Source organism: Lipophrys pholis, assembly GCF_963383615.2.
Source record: "Lipophrys pholis genome assembly, chromosome: 19".
Lineage (NCBI taxonomy): Eukaryota > Metazoa > Chordata > Actinopteri > Blenniiformes > Blenniidae > Lipophrys > Lipophrys pholis.
Window position 1 is genome coordinate 2,194,456 of NC_137647.1, and position 16,124 is coordinate 2,210,579.

The window sequence follows — 16,124 nt, forward strand, 5'->3', positions numbered from 1 at the left end:
GTGAGGCTCATCAAAGGACGACTTCAGTCACCAAACCAACTCCTCCGACCCGCTGCCAGGCGCCATCGGACCAGAGGCTCACTAAGCTCCCGGGTTAACGTCAGTCGGACTAGTCTGAGGTCAAGCTGACCACAAATTGAAATACCACATCCCATAATTATATCCCACAAACACAAGTTTTGGTCCGGTTCTAGAGCAGTTGGGACCCGGTTATAGGGTAGTTTGGACCAGGTTTTATTTGTAGTTTGGACCTGGTTTGAGAGAGAGAGCGAGAGAGAGGGAGGAGGGTAAAGTTGTTGCAACGAGAGCTTGAAGTAAGTTCTTAACATCTAATAGCATTTTCCGCGGGCATCTACTGCTGTGGTATGACCGAGCACAAAGCCCGACCCATTTGAGCCACGACCAAAGATTTTACCAACAATTGTCCGACGACGGGCAAAAATCGCAGTTTGTGGAGCCTTTAAGTGCAGAATTGCATAAATTCACATTATTGTTTTCTAAAACTGTTACATCGGGAAAAGCCGAGTTTGAATCTGATCAATACAAACTGAAGGAAGGAAACCAACCTTTATTGAATCATAAAAAACATCGAACAGAAAATCAATTAAAGCTGAAAAAGGACAAACAGCAGAAACACTTTGAAGTAAAAACAGAAACAGTTTGAAGACGAAGGTTCAGTGAGAACAGAGATGAAGAACCAATCGGGAGGAACGTTCAGGAGAGAAGGCACAGTTCACAACGCAACCGGGCTGCGCCAACGACCAGGATACGGCAACGCAACAAGGCTGCTAATGCAACCGGGCAGTGGATCAAAGAGAGCATCACTACCAGTGGGAGGGGTTATTTCCCCTCATGATGTCATGAAGGGAAAATCTCTGATTGGTCTGTAGGAGCACAGTCACTAAGCTGATGGAGAAAAACAAACCTGCAGTCAGAGCGACTTGACAGAACGACACTTTGTCATGATTCCTGTTTATTTACCACTTTAACACAAAAAAATAAAAGCAGTTTCAAATCGGTTGAGAAAAACTTTTCAAATGAGGCTCCAATTATAGAAATCGATTTATCTGCTCACCTAAATTACATCCTGACATCAAAAACCCAGGGAGCAGAGCGGCTACAAGACGTACCGATAAACCGCTATCGACGTCGGCACGCGAGAGAATCACAAGATTAAAGTGCCAAAGATTCCGTTTCCATTGTCGGTGCTTTCAGGTTCTCCGCGTTCAAAATTAGTAAATTTCAAACCGAAAGAAAAAAAAAAAAGGTGACTCAACGCAATTAATCCATAAATACTGAAGCTTCCATGAAGAATGTCCTCTGCTAACGTTTCGGCAAGTCAGTTCTAGTCGATCAGAGCATGAAGCACCGCTAACGTAGCACTGCTAATGGAGCACTGCTAACATAGCACAGCTAACATAGCACTGGATCAGCCTTCTCCTGCTAGCACCCATGAGTAGCTCTTAATGCCTCCTGAGAAAATCAAATAAATGCTAATGCTAATACGGTGGGGGGGGGGGGGGGGGGGGTCAATAACAGCTGCTAACACCTCTCAGACCGTTAGCTCTTTGTTAGCAGGGGGTAACAGCTGCTAACACCTCTCAGACATTTAGCTTCAGAAGGGCTAATGGCTTTAGGAAGCAGAAAGACCTGCTAATGCTACTGCTAATGCCCATCAATACCTGCACAGAGCTTTAGCATTAGCTGCAATGTTTCAGAGAGACCGAAAAAAAAAAACCTGCTAATGTTAATGAACACTAGCAGGTCTTATTGAGTAGGAAGAGCTGATGCTCCTGGAGGCATTAGCAGATACCGATGCTCATGTGGCCGTGAGGAGGCGGGAATCAGACCGCGAACCTCTGCAGTGCGTCTCAACGGCGCTACGGTGCGAAGCATTCGCTCCTCGAGAGAGAATTATTTACATTGTGCAAATCATTGAGCGCCACGTTACGACGTACTTTAATAAATTCCCTTTGTTTGGTTCATCAATACATTTTTGGTCCCATTGGAAGAGATTCCGATCGATCAGAAGGCACACACACCGGATCCATCGGACAGCCCGACGCTCACTTCCTGGTGTCGGTCAGGATGATGTTGGCGGTGACGAACATGAGGCAGGACGCCGCCCACAGCAGAACGAACCACACCCAGAAGGCGTGTCGGAACGGCGAGCGGTGCTTGTTGATGGCGTCGCGGCCCATGACGGGCTCCAGGTGGCGCCGGGCATAGTAGACCAGGAAGGCAGGGACAATGTACTGGATCCCGGTGCCGGCGTACGCTCCCGTGATGCCCACCAGAGACTCCAGGTTGTGGGTGCAGAACGCCACCACGACGGGCGGCACCAGCGTGATGAGCGGGAACACCACGCGGTCCACCACCCAGGGGTACGTGCCGCCGTCGCGGTGGAACAGCGTCTTCCAGTTGTTGCGCAGCGTGACGGCGATGATGGGGAAGTTGGTGCTGATGGTGAAGACGGGGAAGAGGCCCAGGAAGTAGCGCAGCGCCGGCACGTCCAGAACGTTGCAGTTGTCGGTGAAGTTGAGCGTGTACATGTCGTGCAGCAGCGAGCTGTCGAAGCAGAAGATGGCGGTGAAGGACAGCAGCACGTAGAACAGCAGGATCAGCACGTAGTCGGCCAGCACCAGCGAGCCCACGCGCTTCTTGTCCGAGATGGGCGTGACCAGTGACGGCAGCGAGTGCTGGCACATGAAGGAGTACACGCACACGCCGAACAGGTTGGGCACGCCAGAGAAGGACGCCACGGGCGGCTTGCCCTCGCCTGCGCCTTTCCCGATCCGGATCAGAGCCAGGATGATCATCATGGTGAACGCTGCAAAAAACCAGAGAACTGAGCATTAGTGAGGCCGGCAACACACGCTTATGCTAATAGCTCATTCTCGCTGCACAGACGTCCGTCTCACGTCCGCTAAATGCTGCTAATGCTAATGCTGATGGAGGTTAGCGGCCGTGAAGAAGCTGCCGATGCTAACCACCATTGGAAGCTCGCATTTACTCTTTAGACCTTTAGCCTCACACGGAGGGTGGGGCCTTACACAGGGGGTGGGGCCTTACACAGGGGGTGGGGCCTTACACAGGGGGCGGGGCTTCACACTTGGGAAACAGCCTCAAATCGACTGGATGTAAAGTGTAAAGCGAAGGCAGAGAGCTGATGAAGCTCTGCTCGACACGATTGTGCCGTAATAAAGTGAACCTGATTGATCACTGGGCTTCACTCCCCCAGGTAGCACATTAACAGAGTCACAAGTCGTTGCAGCAAAGGTATTGCTTTGTCCTGGATGCTGTTTGAACTCTTCATATTGTAAAGTCAGCTGCTCTGCATGGTTGTGATTGGACAGACGCTGCAAGCTCCGCCACTTTTATGTGAACATGCACTGATCCTGAAGGGAAACCCTGGGGTGAACTACTGAGTTGATAACCTGCTTCTACTTAATGCTGATCAGGATCCAGATTGTCTGGGTGAGTTAATCCAGGTAACAGAGACATCCTGCTACGTTAATCCAGGTTCATAGCACAGGCCTCAGAGCTCTGGAGAAAGGTTTGTCACTGATTGCAGAAGACTCATCAATTACTAACAGATTCCATCAGATTACAATGAAATTACTGACAGTAATCTGATGGTAATCTCACTGTAGTCTGTCAGTTTACCGTTGGATTACCGACAAGATTATTCAGATTACCAACAAATTATTCAGATTACCGATAGATTACTATCAGATGATTACAGAAGATGTGCAGTTACAGGAACACAAGCAGCTGGTTTCATTAACCTGCAGTCCGATTTAATTAAAAACCCTCACGAAGTCGTTTCACACTGTGTGTGTGTGTGTGTGTGTGTGTGTGTGTGTGTGTGTGTGTGTGTGGGTGTGGGTGTGGGTGTGGGTGTGTGTGTGTGTGTGTGTGTGTGTGTGTGTGTGTGTGTGTGTGTACTTTGGATTGTCGCCAGCAGAGCATCAAATATACAGTTTTTACTCCCAGAGCTGAAGTGACGAGGAGAGTGTGAAACAAGGTGACACACACACAGTATTCCTACGTTCTTACCGATCCAGCGCATCAGCGAGGTGAGGATCTGCAGGTACTTGGTCTTCTGGGCACTGAAGAAGGTGAACGGACCCAACATGAGGGTGAAGGCGCCCTGCAAGACCAGAAGAGACCAGATTAAGAAGAAGCTCAGCGAGGCTCTACTGAAGCTCATTTAGAGAAGATCCAACAACAGAGGCTGAACAAAACCTGGGTGAGGGTTCCTGGAGGATCCTGCTCCTGCTGGAGGACCAGAACCTGGACTAGGCAGACCTCCTGGAGGACTGGTTAGAGGGTCTGAGGCCCCGTTTCCACGACAACGTTTCACATGAGGAGACCTTGACTATTAAAGAACAGTATTGCGTTTCCACGGCAGCAGCAGACACACTGACAACGATGTAGTTAGTCTGCCAGGCCATAGGAGGGCGCTGTCGCTTGTTTTTGTAATGGAACCACACAGACGTGTGTGCAAGAACAATACACTGTAAAGGTGAACAAAATGAAGAGATCCAGCATTCTAACTGACTGATGATGATGATGAATCGGACGCCATCAGGGGAGAGTCTCAACTATTAAGCTGGTCGGCCATGTTTGTTTACGGGCACATGAGCAGAAGGAACTATTTACCACGGGGGAGATGCGCATGTGCAGTATCAGCGCTCCGTCGCCCCCATCAGTCTCTGCAGGAGGGAGTCACACTGGTGAAAGAAAAGTTCCGCCTCGGGAGTCGGTATGAAGAAGTGGCGGATGCAGTGGATCAGAACACCGGGGTCGTGTAAACGGACCCAACAGCGAGGACCGTTTTGCGGATGCACTCGTTTTCGGTGTGCAAACGGAGCCCGAGAGCCTCCTGGTGGAGGGGAGCCGGAGACGATACGAGTCGGCTCTCATCACCCCGGTCGGATTGGATGACGCTCGGTTCTAATGCATTTATTCATTTAATATTTCGTTCCAGCAACTTCCTCCCGCTTTTGTTTGTCCGCCGCCGGAGAAACTGCTTACGTTTCACGCTCGGTTTAATAAATGTCACAACAAACTGAAACAAATCCTGTCAGGAGGAAAGTGGCATGAATCAAATTTGTCTCCTCTTCCTCCTCCTCTGATGGATTCCTGCCGTGAGACAGTCTGAAGACTTTGTCATGAGAGCCTCTAAAGTGTCGTCATGACGACCAGAGGGAGATGTTCAGACACGACGACAGGAGGATTCATGGGAATTATATCAGCTGATTTAATGACAGGGACTCGTGGCACGTCTCATGTTTAACCTTTTAGTGGGAAACTTTGACCTGTTTTTGCTCCAGTCATTCAGAACGTACAGTAAAAACCAAACCTGGCACCAACCAACCAACCAAACCTCACACCATCAAACAAACCTCACACCAACCAACTAAACCTGACACCAAACAAACAAACCTCACACCAACCAACTAAACCTGACACCAAACAAACAAACCTGACACCATCAAACTAAACCTGACACCAAACAACTAAACCTGTGACCAACCAACTAAACCTGACACCAAACAACTCCTGCTGAACTTTGCGAGCGCTCATGAGGCCATGTTGTGCCTGTGAGTTATGATTTGAAGTGAGAGATTACCGGGGCTTAGACATGGTGAACGATCGCAGTGTAACAAACCAGCAAGCACCATTTGGACGCCAGCTGTCCGTCACTGTCAGAGGCCAGCGGCTGTTCTGGATTTGTGCGTCTGAGCGAGTGCAGACGGCGAGGACGACGTGGCGTCTTTAATTAGTATTAGCTTGCATCATTCAACGCTCAGGCTCCAGAGCAACCAGTTGCTCTGTTTAGTCAGAGCTGGACTTCAGAAGTCCACCACCGAGCAGCCGTCCTCCATTCAGTCATTAACTGGCAGAGTTAATGACTCCGCATATTAATGACTCTGCACCGGGGGGAGTTAGCTGAATGCTCGTGGCAGAGACGCCCTCTGCTCCCTCCGGGCGCTTCGTTCAGACCGCCGGATTAGGATTCCCAACGGTGCCTGGATATTTGTGCGGGACGATAATCTTCATTCTGACCAGATTACCAACAGACGTCGCTGCTGTCAAATGCCACAACTGATTCACTCATTCATTACCGTTATTAGGAGCCAGTGAAACGTTCCCAACGGAAGACAAAGAAAAGAGAAGAAGGGAAACATGTTTCACTGAAGGAAAGAAGTCCGTGACCCTGTGTTCTTTATTCTCTCTGCAGGCGTGAACAGATTTAAAGCAGAAACAGAAATGACCTGCGTTTCAATTCTGCTGCTCATCCCACAAATGCAAGCTCCTAAAACAAAGTGTCAACATTATGGGATTTATTTCTGAGAAGCTAAAAGTTTCGTCCCCGCTCGTTGGAACGAGAAAAATAATTTTCTTCATGTATTAACGAGGCTAGCTTCAGCTGCGATGCAGCTGCCTGCCACTAGTCGGAGCTACAGAGTCTCAGACAGGAACACCGGAGTCAAACAAGCTGGACAAAACAAAGTTACACGATGAAGCCTCCTAACGTGACACACATTCAAGGACTGGAAGAGCGCCCACTACAGGCTCAGACACAACATGCAGCTCATTGCCCTGCAGAGCGGAACCTGCAGTAATCTGAATAACAAGCAGGTTCACAACACCAGGCGTCGTTTAGTCTCCACCGAGACCCTGAAAGGCTGAGATGTGACGCACGTCATCTTTATTCCAGCAGACTGGGATTAATCAGCAGCTCCATTATTCTCTGGGTTTAAGGAGCTCAGACAGACGAGGGGAATCAAAAACTAACAAAAGAGCGATTATCAAGGTTTTAGTTTAATGATGCAACACAAACAGGAGAAAGAGCGCCGTGTAGAGCGCGATGGAGCGGGATGGGGAGAGACGGAACGAGACGAATAGAGCAAGACAGACGGAGCAGGACGGGACAAGACGAAACGGAACGAGACGAAGCGAGTCGGAGCGGGACGGAACGAGATGGAAATGAGACGGAGCGAGATGGACCGAGACGGGGCGAGATGGACGGAGACGGGGCGAGATGGACCAAGACAGAGCGAGATGGACCGAGACGGGGCGAGATGGACCGAGACGGGGAGAGATGGAACGAGACGGAGCGAGACGGACCGAGACAGAGTGAGATGGAACGAGACGGAGCGAGACGGAACGAGATGGAGTGAGATGGAACGAGACGGAGCGAGATGGACCGAGACGGGGCGAGACGGAACAAGAGGGAACGATATGGAGTGAGATGGACCGAGACGGGGCGAGACGGACCGAGATGGAGCGAGATGGAACGAGATGGACCGAGACGGCGCGAGATGGAACGAGACGGACCGAGACGGGGCGAGATGGCATGAGACGGAGCGAGACGGACCGAGACAGAGTGAGATGGACCGAGACGGAGCGAGATGGAATGAGATGGAGTGAGATGGACCGAGACGGCGCGAGATGGACCGAGACGGGGCGAGATGGAACGAGATGGAACGAGATGGAGTGAGTCGAAACGAGACGAAAAGAAACGGAACGAGTCATTCGGTGCTCAGATCTTCACCAGAATGAAAAAAGACTGGAGGCAAACATGAGGCAGGAGAGAAAAAGAGAAAAGACATAAAAAATAGGCCATAAAAGCCCCGGAGGGATCCGGGGATGATCGCAATAGGCCAGGTTATAGAACACCCACATTATAGAGCATCTTCCTTCACGAACACCCAGATTATAGAGCACCGTCCCCCTCTAACATCCAGATTATAGAGCATCTCCCCCTCTAACATCCAGATTATAGAGCATCCGCCTCCTCCAACATCCAGATTATAGAGCAGCAGGAAGAGAGAAATTAAATGAAGCTATAAAGCTTTAAAAACATGTTTTCTTTCTCAACATCTCTCCTATTGTTTCTTGATGAGTGAACGTTTCTCCGCCACACAGCAACCGACTGACTCTCCGCTTTAAAGTCGAATTAAAAATAATCTAATTCAAGTATTTTTGATGATAATGGATCTGGACAGTGTGTGTGTGTGTGTGTGTGTGTGTGTGTGTGTGTGTGTGTGTGTGTGTGTGTGTGTGTGTTCATTACAAAACCCAACAGTACCCACTAGTGGCGCACCATGAAAACTACAGTGTTTTACATGTAAACGTGAAACTTTTCTCAAATGGAAACACAAACGATCGTTTCATTTTCACGTTGTCGTGGAAACGAGACCTAAAACTTATCAAAGTGACTTTTGAAGCAGAGATTTATTTAGATGATATCTATTTTAAGTGTGAACTGCATCTCAAACACAAGCCCAGCAGGAGGCAATAAACCATTAAATAAAGGTTTGAATGAAAACATCAGACTGTTGATCAACTGGACTTCAGAACCAAAACATAGAAGGACTTTGAAGCAATGAACAAAAGACTGATTCATAAACCTGGAGGTCCTCTGGGATGTAGAGCGCATCAGGAACCAGGTCGGACTGAAGGTGGCGACGGAGAGACACATTAAACTGCAGAAGCTCCTTCATAAATCAAATCTCTCAGAAGCTACAGGAGCTAGCGTTGCATTAGCATAGCACTGACGCTAGACAAACATCTGCCGCACGGAGAAACAGGAAGAGTGTCGTCGGGGGTCACCGGGATGGACGAAATGAACGATAGACGTGTGGAGAAAGATGAAACGTCCCGATCTGTTCGCTGCGGGAAAAGCTGTGAGCGGCGCTGGAGAATGGAGAGTTGATGATCTCCGGAGGCTCGGAGATTATTCACTGGGCTGTAATGAAGGAAGGAAGACGACAGGAAGTCGACCCGGACACAATTAGAGGAGGAGGGATTAGATCAGGAGCTGCTGGACCTGGGAGTCGATACACTGGAGGCTGATTACTCTGGTCTGGATTACTCTGGTCCCACCCACGACTCTCACACTCTCCAATTCTCCCATTCGTCCCCCCAGACTGAACGTACGTCGTCTCAGAACACTGGTGTTGCTGGTGACTAACTCCAGCAGAGCTCCTCTGTCATGGGGACGTTTCGTCACGTCACAAGTGACCTTTCATGTTGCTTTTCTTGATCCAGATTATTTTCTCGAACTCGACAATGTTTGAAAACTTCTTCCAGCACGTCCAGCATCTCTGCTTCACGTTTCCTTTGGAGGAGCTCAGAGCTGCACTCGATCCCTCCGTGGACAAGTCAAGCACACATCGCAGAGCAATCGGCTGCGCGTTGAGAGAGGCGTCCAGCCCGGTGCGTCGTGAAGACTTCAGGGGAAAAGACAACCAGTCACTTTATTCCAACAGGTGACACGGCGTGGGGGTTAATGGACTGAAATATGCCTCTGGGCTCACACTGCATCCATTTCCCATCACATCCCACAAACTGGGAGGACAAGAAATCAGCCCTTTAAATGTTAGCGGCCGTCCAGCAGGGCGAAGCGTAGCCGCCGCCTCCGCCGGGCGCCCCGCGGCGAGATACTCTAAGAAAACTCTGCAGGGGACAAAATCAAGGACAGAGGGGTTTAATTGAGGTCTAAAACGTCCCAGAAATACTCCACTGTCTTCTTCATCTGCCTCGTCTGTCCAATCACCAGCACCCGGCACTGCGTCCGTCCTCGCCAGCCAGCGCTACGTCCGTCCTCGCCAGCCGGCGCTACGACCGTCCTCCTCGCCACCCGGCGCTACGTCCGTCCTCCTCTCCACCCGGCGCTACGTCCGTCCTCCTCGCCACCCGGCGCTACGTCCGTCCTCGCCACCCGGCGCTACGTCCGTCCTCGCCACCCGGCACTACGTCCGTCCTCCTCTCCACCCGGCGCTACAACCGTCCTCCTCTCCACCCGGCGCTACAACCGTCCTCCTGTCCACCCGGCGCTACGTCCGTCCTCCTCTCCACCCGGCGCTACGTCCGTCCTCCTCGCCACCCGGCGCTACGTCCGTCCTCCTCGCCACCCGGCGCTACGTCCGTCCTCCTCGCCACCCGGCACTACGTCCGTCCTCGCCACCCGGCGCTACGTCCCTCCTCGCCACCCGGCGCTACGTCCGTCCTCCTCTCCACCCGGCGCTACGTCCGTCCTCCTCTCCACCCGGCGCTACAACCGTCCTCCTCTCCACCCGGCGCTACGTCCGTCCTCCTCTCCACCCGGCGCTACGTCCGTCCTCTCCACCCGGCGCTACGTCCGTCCTCCTCTCCACCCGGTGGTCGAGTCCTGAACAAAACGCCCGCTGAGTGACGACCACCAGGATCAATCACAATCAATGGGAGGCGGAGGGAACCGGTCCACTGATCTTCTACGGAGCTCTCAGGAGCCGACGGAACAAGTGGCTGAGTGGAGGATGGAAGCGGACAGGACGCCGTGTGGACAGGACGCCGTGTGGACACTCCTGGACGGTGATCAGCAACTACAACTGGATCCTGAGAGAGGGACTTCCGTCTTCTCGACAGTAAACGGTGCGATCGAAACACTTCAGCATGAAACTGCACCTTGAAGAACTTCTTCCTCTTCTTCTCAAAACGTCTCCTTCCTCTTGGCGAGACGTCAAACTGACTCAGTACACCATCTGGTGGTACAACGTGGCACTGCAGGACCGGCTGCAGGTTCCTGGTTGTGTGGCGTCTGACCGGACTAGTTCCTCTCCTGAGGACCGTCTGAGGTTCCTCGCAGCTTCCCGAAGGCCGACGGTGTGAAGAACTGCTCTTAACAGGACGCTTCAGTGGTCGCTGGTCATTGAGCGGTCGGAGGAGACGACAGCGGCTTTTCTCAGTTCGTAGAATATCTTCCGTCCAGACGGATAAAGGTCTCTCCTTTATCGTTCAGCTTCAATCTCCAGCAGGTTTCCCCGGGTCGACCGCCCGCCACGCCGCCCGCCCAGAAACATCAGCTGCACACGAGCTGGACCGAGGACACCTTGACACCCGGCCGGTGGGGGAGGGGGTGGAGGCTGGTGACCCCCGGTGACCCCCGGTGACCCCCGGTGCTCCAGGTCCTAGCAGCTCCTCTGAATGTTTGATGGCAGCAGGATGAAGTGTGATTTATTGAAAACGACCCGGAGGCAGAAAACAAGAAGTGAAAACATCACGTCCGTCTCAAGATGAATTATTGAAAAGAAAAGAATCTTTGTGATTCTGAAAAGATTCTGCTCATTGCTTTATTTCACACTGAGAACTCGTCTGAATCCATTAATTTATTTCCATATTTGCTTTTCTTTCTGATTTATTTTGATTTATATTCCCTGGATTATATTTGATTCTTTATTCCTCATTTATTTATTTCCTCTTGTATTTTGCATTTATTTAAATTCTTAACTTGGTCTTCTGTTTGTAACTGCTTTCAAAACTTTATTTTTTTATTTATTTAAATATTTTTCTTTAAATAATATTTTTACATTTGAAGTGATTTTGTCATCAGCTTTTATTTTGGCGTTTTGTTTGGTTGGATATCTAATGTTGGCTGCTAAAAGTGTAAAAGTCATGGAGTCCCAGTATCATCAGTTCGAGCTGCAGATTGTTGGACGTTAAAACTAAAATCCTCACATTGAGCCTTCAGAGTTCAGTTTAACAAAAGGATCCAGACGACGTGTGACTTGAATAAAAAGTGAAAGGCCGTTTTAAACTTTCCCTCACAAACCTTTAAATGTCAGTGTTTAATCTTCTGAAGCTGAATTATTTAAATGAACGCGACCAGTGAGAGCAAACGGAGGTGAAGCGCTGGAAACTTCTAGGTTTCGTTCTTTCTTTATACACTATAAAAGGTTGATGTTATATATCCATGCCCTATATAGCCACCACATAGCCTCTTTATAGCCACCATGCAGTCTCTATGTAGCCACTATACGGTCTCTAAATAGCCACTAAACAATCTCTCTATAGCCACTATACAGTGTCTCTATGCAGCCACTATACAGACTCTCTATAGCCACTATACAGTCTCTGTGTAGCCACTATACAGTCTCTATGTAGCCACATTAGTCTCTCTATAGCCACTATATGGTCTCTATGTAGCCACATTAGTCTCTCTATAGCCACTATACAGTCTCTATATAGCCACTATAGTCTCTCTGTAGCCACTAGTCTCTCTGTAGCCACTATACAGTCTCTCTGTAGCCACTATACAGTCTCTATGTAGCCACTATACAGTCTCTATGTAGCCACTATACAGTCTCTCTGTAGCCACTATACAGTCTCTATGTAGCCACTATACAGTCTCTATGGAGCCACTATACAGTCTCTATGGAGCCATGATACAGTCTCTCTGTAGCCACTATAGTCTCTCTGTAGCCACTATACAGTCTCTATATAGCCACTATACAGTCTTTATAAAGCGCAGACATCCAGGATCAGGACCTGGACTTTCTCCAGGTGTTGGAGGACATGAGGGAATGAAGGGACCAGGGACCGGAACCGGAACCGGAACCGGACCTGGAACAGACAGGCTCTCACCAGAAACACCCTGTAGGCGTCCTTCCTGGTGACCGGACCCCAGCAGACGTCGGTGTCGTTGTACTTCACACTTCCAGCGCTGCACGAGTGGTTTCCACTGCACGGACACACAAACACACCGCCATGAAACAAGATGTGGGCGGAGCCAACCCAAACCCCGGCTGCAGCTGCTGCTCGTCTTACCAGGCGACCTCCATGAGGGAAATGGGCACCGCTGCAGCGTAGATGGCCAGGTCTCCATACAGGTAGACGATGATGCAGATGTAGAACATGTTGACGCCCACTGGAGGAGGAAGAAGAGGAGCAGGAGGAGGAGGAGGAGCAGAAGGAGGAGGAAGAGGAGGAGACAGGAGCCGGTCAGGGTGAAGACCAGCGGCACATTAATAAAGCAGCAGCCGACAGAGACGTTCTTCACTCAGCAGCCGTGAGGGTGAGACATGGCTGACGGAGTGCCGCCGTCCAGCACAGCCATCTCTACTCAACTGCGCTCTCATCCACACCTCCGCCGCCTCATCCCTCCATCCCTCCCTGGGACCGCTGCACGCTGACGGCAAATATTAATGCTGTTAATCAAAACTCTCTATCAGTCCTTCATTCCTCTGAGGAGGGTTCGACCCATCTGTCCCCCTTGTCTCCATCACAGGAAACATCAGGGTGCAACGACTCCCACTGACCTGCAGGGGGCGCCAACACACACACACACACACACACACACACACAGAGATAGAAGCAGGAGGATTTTACCTTTATTGAAGAACATGGAGGCCATCTGACCCATCTCCACCCGCTCCACGATGTCGAAGTGATCCACATGACCCGATCTCCCTAAACACACACACACACAAGCGTTACATGGTGTTAAGGATGTTGGTACACACACACACACACACACACACACACACACACACACACACACACACACACACACACACACACACACACACACACACACACACACATACACACACACACACAGACAGACAGACAGACAGACAGAGTCACTCACGGATTGACAGGATCGGTTTGGTCTCCGGTTCTGATCGACCTCGACACAGAACGTCGTCATCCGAGTATTCCGAGGAGTCACTGTCCTCCACCTGAGGAGGAGGACGAGGAGGAGGAGGAAGAGGAGGAGACACCAGGAAGTTGGTTCAGTGAAGCTTCTATCCATGAACTTTGTTTTTCTCTGTAAAATCTTCTGCTTTACTGATGAAGTTTGATTGATTGAATGAATCTGATGTGTGAAGATTCAAAATGTTCTTCTGGTTCTTAACCGAAGCAGCAGCTTAACAACAACAGTCTGGAGGAGGAGGAGGAGGAAGAGGAGGAGGGGGAAGAAAAGGAGGAGGACAAAGTGGAGAATGAGGAAGAAGAGAGGAGGAAGAGGGGCAGGAGGAGGAGCAGGACGAGGAGGAAGCGGAAGAGAAGGAGGAGGACGGAGATTAAGAGGAAGTGGAGGTGAAGAAAAGGGAGAAGCTCATGATGAAGTGACAGAGGAAAGAAGGAGGAGAAGGAGGGAGAGAGTGGAAAAGAAAATAAATGAGAAGAGGAGGTGAAGAAGTGAAGGAGGGCTGTTGAAGTTTCTCTCAGATGGAAATCAAACTGCAGTCGAACCCTCCAGTGGGAAACCGACTTCCAGACTGAAGCGCCTTTAACCTGCTGAATCAGCAGTTTTTAATCATCTGTCATAGGAATCAACGTTTTTCCTCCCTGCAGTACGTCTGCAGACCAGCAGGGGGCGGCAGTGAGTGAGCGATGAGGTCCAACACTGTTCAGTACACACACACACACACACACACACACACACACACACACACACACACACACACACACACACACACACACACACACACACACACACACACACACACACACACACACACACACACACACACACACACACACACCTCCTCCTGCTCCCGTCTCTTCCAGCGCAGCTGAGCGTTGGCGGCCGCCATGGCCTCGATGACGAAGGTGGTCGTCATGTAGCTGTAGAGCAGAAAAAATCCTCACGTTAGAATGAATAAATCACCTGTGAAGTTGGTCTGGAGGTGATCACCGACAGGTGAAGCCCCGCCCCTCCTCGAAGCCCCCCTCCCCCCACCTCACCTCATGAAGCCCAGCACTGAGATGAGCGTGATGCTCAGCACCCAGCCGGCGGCGGCGAAGGCTCTGGGCATCGTCAGAGCTCCAGTTCCCACGATCAGATTGAACATGTACACCAGGCCCACCTGTAGGGGGAGCCAGAGAGGCTGCTGAGCAGAGCCGAGCCGAGCCGGGCCGGGCCGGCTCTGCTTGGTGCAGTACTCTTAGTTCGACCACCAGCCAGCAGCAGAGGTGAGGGTGTCGCTGAGTCTCTTGCCAAGTTGCCGAGTGTTGTTGAGTTGCTGAGAGTGTTGCCGAGTCTGTTGCCGAGTGGTTGAGTGTGTTGCAGAGTCCATTGCTGAGTCTGTTGCTGAGTCTGTTGCCGAGTGTGTTGCTGAGTCTGTTGTCGAGTGTGTTGCTGAGTCTGTTGTCGAGTGTGTTGCTGAGTCTGTTGCTGAGTTTGTTGTCAAGTGTGTTGCTGAGTCTGTTGTCGAGTGTGTTGCTGAGTCTGTTGCTGAGTTTGTTGTCAAGTGTGTTGCTGAGTCTGTTGTCGAGTGTGTTGCTGAGTGTGTTGCTGAGTCTGTTGTCGAGTGTGTTGCTGAGTCTGTTGCTGAGTCTGTTGCTGAGTCTGTTGTCGAGTTGCTGAGTCTGTTGCTGAGTTTGTTGTCGAGTGTGTTGCTGAGTTTGTTGCTGAGTCTGTTGTCAAGTGTGTTGCTGAGTTGCTGACTGTGTTGCTGAATGTTTTGCCGAGTTAGTTGCTGAGTGGGCACACTTTGGACAACGTCAGACTTCCTGTTGGTCACTTAGCAGCACCAGGATACTCACGAAGGCAGAGTACGGTTCTCCGGTGTCAGTAATCCCTCCCGCCATGGTCACAGGGTCAGCTGGACGGAGACACAAACATTGATCATCCCACCCTGATCAGAATCTGATCACACCTTGATCAATGTTGACACCATGTTGTGTTTTGTGGATTCTAAACTGTTTAATCAGTTCAAGTGTTTTTAAAGATTCTGCAGAATAAAGTCTGATGAACATCAAACTTTAGAAGGTGGTTAGTTACAGTTCGTTAGTTACGGTTAGTTAGTTGAGGGTGTTTACAGGTTTGAACTCACCTTCCTTCCTGTTTCGTCCGGCCGGAGTGTGTTAGCTCCGCGGCAAAGCTACGAGGCTGCTCCGGGGATTGGAGCGTCTCCAGCGGACACACTGAGCTCTCTCTGCCGGCTCCGGTTCCTCATGAGGCGGGCTGAAGCTCCGGACGGTCCGGAGGTCCAAACCGGTCCAACAGCCGACAGGAGGGGGGTAAAGCACGACAAACACTGACTGGCAACAGTTTACTTCCGCTAGATTCCACCTACACTTCCGGTTCACTCTGTCACAGTAAAAGACTCAACCAAGGAAGAGCTTTGTTCTGAAACACACACTGACAGAACTTTTTGTTATGCATTTTATTATCTATCGATATATTAGACCCAAACTGAGACTTTAAAATAATTTTTTAAATCACGTCATTATTCTTCTTTTAGTCCCTGAATCTCCGCCCCTCCGTCTGATGACTGTCCGGCAAAACGAACGCACCCCATACACGTTACCTCCGTCACATGATACGTGTCACATGA

The 16,124-nt window shown here is 50.4% G+C and overlaps 1 protein-coding gene across 1 annotated transcript; it reads right to left on the reverse strand.

The window, feature by feature from the left end:
• Window positions 1–549: 549 nt before the first annotated feature.
• On the reverse strand, window positions 550–15,866 carry tmem104 (transmembrane protein 104). The gene is made up of 10 exons (XM_080488207.1): window positions 15,621–15,866; window positions 15,331–15,389; window positions 14,530–14,651; window positions 14,328–14,409; window positions 13,427–13,517; window positions 13,165–13,245; window positions 12,604–12,703; window positions 12,421–12,517; window positions 4,060–4,153; window positions 550–2,830 (listed from the first exon to the last, which is right to left on the reverse strand). Exons 2-10 carry the CDS (start codon window positions 15,373–15,375, stop codon window positions 2,067–2,069), a joined length of 1,476 nt encoding a protein of 491 aa, XP_080344333.1. The 5' UTR covers window positions 15,376–15,389; window positions 15,621–15,866; the 3' UTR covers window positions 550–2,066.
• Between the last annotated feature and the right edge of the window lie 258 nt (window positions 15,867–16,124).

Excerpts from the sequence above, each read along its gene's own strand:
- tmem104 (XM_080488207.1), bottom strand. The coding sequence starts at position 15,375 with ATGGCGGGAGGGATTACTGACACCGGAGAACCGTACTCTGCCTTC. Across the intron at positions 13,518-14,327 it reads AGAGACGGGAGCAGGAGGAG|GTGGAGGACAGTGACTCCTC; the intron begins GTGTGTGTGTGT and ends CCTCCTCCTCAG. Across the intron at positions 2,831-4,059 it reads CTCGCTGATGCGCTGGATCG|CGTTCACCATGATGATCATC; the intron begins GTAAGAACGTAG and ends GGTTTTTTGCAG.